The sequence below is a fragment of the Heliconius melpomene genome, chromosome 16 (genome assembly GCF_056956725.1).
Source record: "Heliconius melpomene rosina isolate 202511_hmr_F chromosome 16, ASM5695672v1, whole genome shotgun sequence".
NCBI lineage: Eukaryota > Metazoa > Arthropoda > Insecta > Lepidoptera > Nymphalidae > Heliconius > Heliconius melpomene.
The window spans coordinates 1810333-1821506 of NC_140404.1; the positions used below are offsets into that span (position 1 = coordinate 1810333).

An 11174-nucleotide genomic window follows, 5' to 3' on the forward strand; every position below is an offset into this window, starting at 1 on the left:
TTTGATTACGTCACCGTTTTTCATTTCGTCGTCTTTGCTGGTTATTCGGATGGATTCAACTCACGCCACAATTTATAAGGTAAAGCCACAGTGGGAAAAAATATATATATTTTCAACATAATCCTCTATTTCTCTAAAACAATTAATACCTCTATTTCCCATATAGTGGTGATTGACTTAATTCGAAATACTATTTAAAAATTAATAAATATTTAAGCAAACAGAATAAAAGTTAATATACAGTTATTTTTTTGTTCTTCACCTATTATATCCAAGTTTGCAAAACAAAATACGAAATTGGTAAACATTAAGTCCTGTTTACGGTCCCAAGTTATGAAATGAATACGTCAAAATAAACCAAATCATCGCTGACAGAACGCAGTGGACGTCAAGCTTTTCATTTATGTAAGCAATCCGATCTTTTCATTATTTACCTCACGACTTAAGACGGACTTATGACTTACAATTTATTATGATTATTACGAATGAAAATTTTACGAAATTTCAGTTAATGTTAAAAAATAAGAGATATTTTAAAAGAAAAAAATAAAGAAGCAAGGTAATTATAGATGATAAATAAATATTGTAGGTCAATAAGGGTATTTTAATTGAACGTATTAATAGATTTAAAATCAAAACATAATATACTATTCATAATAATGATTATATGTAGATGCTTTCCCGATTTGACTAATTAAGACAATTTGTTTTGTTAAGACGATTTGTGGCATTCCTAAAGTAAACAAGAAAATTATAATAAAATATTAATATATACCAAAACTAAAGAAAAAGCAATTACCTCAACTAATTAACTAAATAATGCTAAACTTAAATAATTTCTATTCCATATCTATTTCACCTTCCCTCTCCAATGGTCTGTGGTCAGAACGGTTTAATACCATCAGATTTTACGAGCGTAGCGCAACCTGACGGCAATACGGACGTTTGGGCGATTACACAATTTCCAGTTTCAAGAGACAATTGCATTAATATATATGGATAAACTTTTTAATTTATTTTAGACTATGGGGTTTGTGAATTGTTTCGAAAGAAAAATGGAGAAATCGTCAATCTGGGTTACCGTGAAAAAATTGTGATGAGAGAAATTGTCAATTTGGCTATCTAAGAGTTAGATTTGTATATTTGGCTTTTTATTTTTTTTTATTTCTTGATATGCATTCTCCTATTGTGTAATATAGTCTCTTTTTAACTATACAATCTCCTTTGTGTGTTCTCCATGCAACGTGACATTGCAAAGTGATTGGTGCTCAACTGGCACGCTCGAAGCGCCATAAATTAAGAACTGAACTGACATTTTATTTAACGTTTTATTGTTGTAATACTTATGTATTTTAAAAGGATTGATAATAAAATAAAAAGTACAAGTGGATGAAATTCAGTTTTATAGATTTTGTTCTATAATTCTATCCTAAAGTTCACTGCTGGACATAGGCCTCCCCCAATACTCGCCACTCCATCGGGTCCTGCGCCCTTTGAATACAGCGGGTTCCCGCTGTCTTCTTACAAAGTTACAAAGTTAAAAGTCAAGCAAAAAAAGTATTAGAAATAGCAAAATATTTTACATTTATTAGTTTTTTTTATCTACTATAAAATTCAAAACACATTTCACTCATAGAACTTACAAATCCCTAACAAATAGTTGTATCGCAAGTTCTTCAACCATTTAATGCCGATTGGCGGTTCCTTTATAACCTCTCTTTTGATTGTTTACGTAACTACCCTAGTTTTAGACTTAATTAACCGACCATTTCCAAGTTAAACAGTTGGTTGATGTGCAAATTGACTCAATTCTGTATAATGAATTGAGTTGGTTAAATTTGTGTCGTTACTTGGACTTTAGGTTTACATGGACATTACTAACCACATGTACATACGAGTATATATTCCATATATATATTTAGTTTGTACCTGCTATATATATTTAGTTTGTACCTAAATTATATATTGTACAGCACAGCAGGGTAGGTAGAGAACCTAGTGTCAAGATACCCCGTTCCCCACTTTCCACAATTCTTGAGGCATTGCGTGTTGAATAGCAGAACTCAACGCCGCGCTTTGCCTCGACACCAGGGCGAACAAATGAAAATATAAATGTAAATAACTATTTCATTTCCTCAAGTGGGGATCGACCTCACAACCGTCGTGTTACAAACAACAAATCAGTAGAATAATTTATATCAAAATCTAAACAACAAATAAAACATTGTTATATCAGTACTAAGACATAAGGTCCACTAGTGTACACTGTTTTCGGTATCTATGCATTAAATATTCCCTTTGGTGATGGTTTTGGGAGTGCGGTCCGTAGATAGGAGCGATGACGTCAATAAATTAGTGTTTGTTACAACACAGTAGAAGGGTTAGTTGTATCGTTTAGTTCATAGTTAACTTTGCTTAATTCTAATTAACTATTAGATGAACTTTACCAAAAACATAGAGTGAACCAATTAAAAATTTACCAACTAAATTTTCAAATGTGACTGAAATATCATGGAATAAATAAGTTAATCTACGTAGAGGCCAATCGTGGAGCAAACAAGCGTACGACTGTAAATACGACAGGTTATGGATTCGATTTTCAATCAAGGAAATTAACTATTTAATATTTTTTATTTCTCCGCTCTGGTAACGAGGCAAAGCGTAGCGTTGACAATTTGACGGTAACACTCGGTTCATAGATTCCCTCGGCCACCCTGCTAGAAAGAAATAAAGTAAACATATGTAGATGTCATAGTGGTATCTGACTGCACGCACGTACGATAACAACGGTCTGTGGCTTCTATAGTCATTAGGGGAAAAAAATATTTTTATTTCACAGCTCTAGCAATTAAAAAGCGTGACGTTTAATACCGCCATTTTATACATATCACGAAAATTAGGAGAAAAGTAGGGAACGGAGTGTTTTAGCATAAAATTTCTTCAGCCTGCCCCACTAATAAGGAAAATATATTATTGTGAGTCATAGTATTGCAAAAGCTTCACGTTTAACATTAAGGTAATGTACTTGCTCTCCCATGAGAGCCCTTCGGTTAGGGGACAGAGGTACCTATCTGAGATTTTCACTTAAGATTAAAGACATTTTCAAGCGAACTGCCACCAAACTTCTAACATTTTTTTGTTTTTCAACTTCACACGTTCCGTATAGCAGAGTAGTTAAAAGAAATTAAACAAGGTGTTAATACACTCTATTACATATATGCCCAACTGACAATCTCCTTGTTTTGAAGTTGGTAAAATCACTACAGATTAAATCTCACTCTGCATTCTTTAACACAACATAAGATAAGAAAATGAAGAAAAAAGAAAACAGGTCCAACAAATCTCTCTGGAACAAAAACTAATGGTATAACGATTAAATTAATTACCTGAAGGCCTTGTAACAGGTAATAAACGCTAAAAAAACAATCGACATAAATATAATTAAAGTAACACAATTAAATCTCTAATTATTTTTTGCTTGAAATCTTCCTGTAGGTGTGTTTAATTTCTTCGTATTTCTATTGTATATTCCGTTCGGGCTATAGTCCTTTAGGACTGGTCACGAATCCGTTAGCATATTTTCACTACGAATTTAGGCAAATTATGTGAATCTTTTAGTCAAATTAACTTAATTTAATTTTGTTTTTCGGCTTTTGTCCTATTTAGGCTGTTCTAGTGCAATTTTGTTAGATTCGAATGACATAGCTATATGGCATTGTTTTTTTAAGCTTCCCGCTGTATCCTGCACATAGAAACGTAAACACTACGTCCTCCATGTTCCACAAAATTTTGGAGGCATTACACGTTAAGTGGCGGAACTCAACGCCGCGCCTTGCTTTATTACCTGTGCGAGGAAATGAAAATATAAAATATTTCTACTAGTATTGATGGCCTGGATATTAAACTTTTCAAAGTTTAAGTATTATTTTATTTAACAAAATCGTATTATCCGTACACCTTATAAGTTATACACATCAACCCAATCTAAAAATATAAATTCTATTTTTAAAACCCTAAAAATAACCAACGAAATTCTGTTCCCACAAATATGAGAGCAATTCCGTAAGCTTTAATCTTTTCCCTTTGTTACAGGTAGGAGGTATGCGGGCTCAAAAGATACCCGCTGCCTTGCTGTTGCTATTCGCAATAGACTCCTTACACGCCAACAGGAGAAAACAAAAGGAGAAAATCATTCCGACCACCTCAAACATCTGCGATATAAACGATCGAGACTCCAAAGTACACTGCTACTGCGAAAACAGCCAGGAAATAAACGAGGCAATTAAAACAGAATGCTGGGTATTCAACGGCGGTATAGACAAGACGGATCCTTTATGGTCGAGCTTTACTTCTCAGTCAAATATAGAAACGTTAGCATTTAACGTCCGAGCAGACGGCGGGTTAAGCTTCGTGCCGTCGAAAGTCCTAAGATATTTACGGAAGCTAAAGCATTTTAGTATAAAATACAGTTCTATATTGAAAATCGAGAGTCAAGCTTTCGTCAATTTGACGTCGGTGCAAGAAATGACGCTGACCAAAAACCAAATAGCTGTTCTGAGTAAACATGCATTTTATAATTTACCCAATCTAACGATACTCACCTTGGATGAAAATCTATTGAAAAAATTGGAAACCGATACGTTTTATGAATTGCCAGCATTACAAAAATTGTTTTTGACAAGTAATAATATAAGTATAATAGAGGATGGTGCATTTCGTCACCTAATAAATTTACTGGAGCTAGAGTTGGATAGAAATAACATAAGTGATTTAAAGAAGGAATGCTTCGATGGACTTGCTAATTTAAAACGTTTAGATTTAAGACGGAATAAAATAGCTATACTTAATTCCTTTACGTTTATAGAATTGTGGAATCTCCAAGAGCTATTGTTAGATTATAACGAAATTCACATATTAGCTCAGAGAACATTCGATGGTCTGTCGCAATTGAAGAAATTGAGCTTAAGCCATAATAAACTTGTGACATTAACTGATGGCTTGTTTGAAGGAGTAAGAGGTTTGTCAGCTTTAGACTTAAGACATAATAAGTTAAAGAGGTTTACAATAGACAATTTACGGCCTATTTATGATAATTTGAAGATGCAGAAGAGTTTCATCTATTTAGAAGGTGCGTATATTATGATTTTTACTTATAGTATACTATATTATCGTTATATATGATAGATATGACGGTTGTAGGTTCGATCCCCACTCGTAGAAGTGAAATATTTGTTTACGTTTATATTTCCATTTCTTCGCTCTGGTGTCGAGGCAAAGAGTGGCGTTTAGTTCTGCCACTCAACATGCAATGCCTTGAGTATTCGGCAGAAAGTGGAGAACGGAGTGTCTTAACACTACGTTCCCTCTGGCTACCCTGTTGTGTGCGGGATACAGCGTGAAACTGATTTGATTTTAAAAAGATGATATTTTATTTTCCTTTATTAATTTATTTAATTGCAAGTTAGGTATAGTATGCGTGTAATATGCTTATTTCATCCAGTGAGGTTTGAACTCCCAGCCACTTTGTACATAAATTTCACACTAACACTATATTCACTCTATATACGATTTAACTTGAAACTCAAATACAACTTTCACAGTAACAATTTATTTATTTAAGCTCAAAATTAGCTTCCTAATTCATTTCGCTCGTACTTAATGAGCAATGTAAATTACTTTTTGTACGTAGAATATTATTCTCAACCATTTAGAAGACTTCCAGGACCTTCGTTCTAGTAAAACCCAATTAACCCGACAAATGAAATTTATTAGTCGAATAAAAGATTAATTAAAGTGTCGATTGTTGCAGGGAACGACTTTGATTGCGATTGCCATCTAGTGTGGATGCATAAGCTGAGGCACGAGGCGAAGAGCATCAAAGTGAGAATGTCTTTAGAAAATTTCATTTGCAAATTTAATTCTGATCCTGCATTAAATTCACATCTCACTTATTATGAAAGAATGAGTACAAGTAATAATTTAGAGGATATAGATAAAGTTAGAAACGATTTGGATGGGGATGGTGAGTTTAGTGAAACAGAAGATGTTTATATTGACGAACCGAAAAAGATAAGAGCTGATAATGAGAAAACGTTGCTGCAAATACCTGTGGAGCTGCTGCCTTGCCCGGCCGAAGTTAAAAGTGTTACTGACAGAACTTACACTTACCCATCACAGAATGAAGCTAAAGATTATAGAAATTTAATTCACACGTCAAACGCATGCAGAAATGTGAACATTTTTGTTCTATTAACTTTTACATTGTTATTAGTATGTTAGATGTATGTATGGACAAATATGTATGTATGTGTTTACAAATTCGATATTGTATGTAAGTGTTTCAATATGTTTTGGTAATTTAAATTTTGATCACTTAATTGAGAATTGAGAAAAGGGATAGTGATAAATCACTATTTTTTCCACTGATTAGCCATTTTTTTTATAGCTAATACGAGAAAAGTGATTTTTTAAAAACATAATTATGCTTTTATATTAATTTTGATTCCATGAACGAATATTTACAATCATTGTATAAAGTCAAACTTTATTGCAATTTTTTTGCAATGACATAATATTATTATGTTCATTCTTATTATATCGATCATTTGGTCTATTGATATTTTACAATGTAAATAAACTTCATTGTGGCACCAAATGGCCAATATCTTATAGACTCTTTAATAAAATTAAAATGTTTGTTAAAAAAATTTTAATTGTGTAATATATTCAAAATTTTACCATTCTTGTTTCATACAAGTAGCTTAAAATACTAATTTAACACAGATTTGATGTTTTGAAATAGTTATTATTGCTTTAACAAACCGGTCTCTAAATGCAGTAAGAAATATTTTGTATAACCAAATAGAATAAATAACAATAATTTCATCAATTATTATTATAATACATTTTGTACACACAATAGAAACGTAAATGTTCCAGACGTTCAGGTTCAGTTGGATCGGATGAATTTTATGTTGTACTAACCCGTATTTCTTGAGATTAGCGCGTTCAAACAAACAAACATAGGGTCAGCTTTATAAAATTACTATAGATATACATATTTAACAGAAGTATAGTGTAAGCTGATGACTTTAAAATTGCTTTATAAAAATAGTATATCAGAAGAATTTGAAGATAAAGCAGGTAATATTTTTTCTCGTAACGAGGCGGCGGCGGAAAGTGGGGAACAGAAGTGTCTTAACGGGAACAGAGTGTCTTAACACCCAGTTCCCAGGTCCCCTCAGCCTAACCTGCTATGAGCGGAATACAGTGTGAAGATATCTATCTTTAATTAATACAAATACCTATTACTCATGGCATAATAGATAAGATCAAAGGAAATCTATTCGGTAGGCACGTTCCTGCGCTACCACATTGCAATCAGAACCGACAATTGAAACTGTCAAGACTTCCTAAGTAAGTAAGACTAAGCCTGAACGTCTGTTGCACTATAGCAGTAATATCACATAACAATTATTATATTATATTATATTAATTATAATTCAAATAATTAATTAAAAATACATATAAAATATATTTATGTAAGTATTGTAAATATAAATTTATAAGGATTTTTGTAAAGAAATGTGATATAAATGTAAGATTCAATTTATGCTTGTTTATTTTTTTTGTGTCATACTTAAAGTATTCTTCTTTGTTTTTAGTGTCTCTTTTATAGATTTTTTTATGATATTCCATGCCTTGTATGATTAAGAATCTTTTAAAAATAGCAATTTTCAACATAGCAGGCTTCGTTGAACCCAGAACCTTCGATAGCGAACCTACCAGTTTTCCGCTTTGACTCTATTACTGAGTGACTGGCAGATAGGGCAAATTAGGCCTATATTTAGGTAATAGTGTATAGCGAAGCACCAAAGTATGATTTTTTGAAATACCTACAGAAACGTGAAAAATGAGATTTTTAATTTTTATATTATAATCCACTCTTCTTCAAAGTTTCGGGCGTCGACTAGTATTAAATATAATAAGAATAGACCATGTGACCTTAAGTTTGATACTGTAAAGTATATTTCCATATAATGTCATACCGTCGTCAAATAAGAGATATGTAGCTCCTTGAAAACCAGTCAGAGATGATATGGGGTATATATTATTGAATTATTTTGTAAATACATTAAATAAGCTTTTATATCCACATATTACAAACATTTTGCTAAATATACTTTGCAAATAAGTAAAAATAACATAATTAATAATATAATCAATATTGTTATTAACACAAAATGACCGCTGGATTACAAATTAACCTTTTTTTGCACAGTCAGTATAGGTATTAAATAAAAGGCCTTGATTTCTAAAATACAATACACACTGAACTGGATAAAATATTGTTGTTAAAAAGGGTTTTGTTTATTAATTTATAGTATATGTCTAAATGAATGCGGTTTTCGGTTTTATTCTCACTCACGGAATACTAGCAATAGTCAAATAATTATAGGCCACATTCTTGGGCGGAAAACAACGGAATTCAAGATTAGCAGAATAGGGGAAATAAAATTAACTCATTCCCCCAAATGGTAATCGAATCCACAACCGTCGAGTTTACAATTGCTGCACGGCACTACGACCTTAATCTATTGATAGTACCTACTAAAATTATATTAATTAAACCATAAAGGCATGGAGTATGTTCTTAAAATATCTTTACTTATATATTGTACATTTCGTTGTTTATACATTATTTGTATTAACACATAACATATTATGTAAATATAGCTAGATATAATATGTTCATGGAATTTTTAAATAGATAGATATATAATTTAAAAACAATTGTTTACGTAATCTATATATATAAAATCGAAAGGTCACTCACTCATCACGAAATCTCAGAAACTACAAGTGCTAGGAATCTCAAATTTTGCATAGGAGTTACTTATGGGACGTAGGTGCTCGCTAAGACGGGAATTTGCAATATTCGATTTCTAAGGAGTTGTTTTTAGGGTCGAAAGTTTGTATGAAACTTCGTTACTATAGATGCTAGGAGTCTCAAATTTGGCATAGACGTCACTAAGACGTAGTCATGGAGACAGAAATTAATAATAACATAGTTCACGCGGGTGAAACCGCGAGCGGGCCGCTAGTAATAAAATAAATATAGCATTACAATTTCTTTTATTTCAATATCCGTTTTATTTATTAAACTTATTATTATAATTTGTGTTCATAAAAAAATATGAATTAAATACAAATATAATAAGTAACTATAATCGAGAAATTAATTATACCTTAAATAAATGATTAGAATTTTTTTAATAACTTGTTTTAGTAAAAAAAGCAACAATTCAAACAACAACACTATTTACTAGAAAAATTTGAAACTAGTGATGACGATCGATAACGATAGGCGATATTAAATTCCGTCACCCAATACCTCAAAAATGAGCAAAAGTATCCCTCGCGGAACTTAACGCCGAAAAATTTATCTAAATAAATATTAAAAAAATCAAACGCTTTCCAACACTATACTAAAATGCTGTTAGTATTAAAATAGAAATTGATTTTGTGACGAATCCCGGATTAGATGTAATCTTCTCTGAAAAACAATGTAAGCTTCACAAAGGTTTGTTTTATGTACAATAGCTTTTATGATTCAAACCGCAACCAATCCTTATTTATCATGACAAAGGCGAATTAAGTTAAGATTTAAATTTAAAATGGAATCTGGACGTTATTATAATGAATTATTTTGATTTCTTGTCACTTTATTATGAAGGATACATTTTCATTATAAGGTATAGAATACGTGAATCCCGCATAAGGTTTGGCAGACTCGTGGAACTTATGGTCGCGCTTCATCTCTAGACAGAGAAATGAAAATATTTAATATTTTATTTCCTTCAGTAGGAATCGAACCCATAACCTGTCGCGGTTATAAACACGCGCTTGTATCTCTGCGCCACAACTGGCCTCATCAAGAATTATAATCACTATATTATTATATAGAACTCCATAAACTTAACTTAGGCATAATATTCATATATGTTATACTATATTTATTCAAAGCGACCTATATTCCAGCACCCTTCTAACTATATAGAGAAAATTAAGCGGACTAAATTGAGGGGTGAAACTAAGTTTGTAATGATAATGAGGGGCGCGACCTTAGAAGGGTGCAATGGCAATTTTAAATAGAATCATGTGTTGGAGATTTTATCTGGAAATAGTTTTCAGTGGGTTGTGAGTGGGAGCCTGAAAAATGAGATTTTGTTAGTGTTTGTTCAGCTTATTTTATGAAACTAGTAGTTTTTGCTGGTTTTCTCTAAAAAATTTAAAAACAGGAAGTGGGGGGCAGAAAGTGGGGAACGGAGTGTCTTAACACTAGGTTCCCTCTGCCTACCCTGCTGTGTGCGAAATACAGCGTGAAGCCGATAATAATGTTTATTATTTCTAGTTATAAATCGCTACTTATAATAAAAATAGTTTTTCAGGTTTCTCATTGGTAAAAAGCTATAGACTACATGAATTATATTATGCTTATAAACCAAACTTTAGTGTTATTTATACTTTAGTATACATTTTATTTCTTTTATATTACAATTCAAGATGCTTACAGTTTGAGCTCTTCCAGAACTAAATAGAACTAATGAAATACTTTTATACTAACAATGTTATACATACATTGTAACGTGGTTTAATTTTACATTATTCCTTTCGTGTTAACTTTTGCTATTAACACCCATGCTTAGAAAAAATATCTTCACTTTTTCTTCTTACGCACTACTAAGTCATTGGCAGAGGGAACCTAGTGCTAAAAACTCTGTTCCCTACTTTCCATTCTAATTTTTTAAATATTTCGTATTGAGTAGTGGAATCAATTTAATATGGGAATGGCTTAAGGGCACAAGCGTGCGAATATACACGCGGTTGTGGGTTCAATTTCCACTGATGAAAGAATGAAATATTTTTTTTTATATAATGAAATATTTCATCCTTCGCATTAGTGACAGGCAAAGGTCGGCGTTAACTTCCACTACTCAACATTCAATACATCAAGAATTCGTGTTTGAATGGAGAACAGAGTGTCGACGATAACTGTGAGAAAATATTAAGCTTGAAGATTATCTCAAGAAACACATGAAAGAGAATAGCATCAAAAATTTATATACAATAAAGTTTTTAGATAATAGTAAAATATTCTTAAAATATAGCAA

At 31.9% G+C, this 11174-nt stretch overlaps 1 protein-coding gene across 2 annotated transcripts in view; it reads left to right on the forward strand.

Moving 5' to 3' along the window:
• The window catches only part of LOC146530658 (uncharacterized), a 100903-nt gene extending 92097 nt beyond the window's left edge, over positions 1-8806 (forward strand). For both annotated transcript variants that reach the window (XM_085199078.1, XM_085199077.1), the window contains 2 exons: positions 4093-5128; positions 5810-8806. In XM_085199078.1, coding sequence (XP_085055204.1) covers positions 4102-5128; positions 5810-6279 — 1497 coding nt within the window. In that variant the 5' untranslated portion in view covers positions 4093-4101 and the 3' untranslated portion in view covers positions 6280-8806. The remainder of the gene's footprint in view (positions 1-4092; positions 5129-5809) is intronic.
• Positions 8807-11174: the final 2368 nt, after the last annotated feature.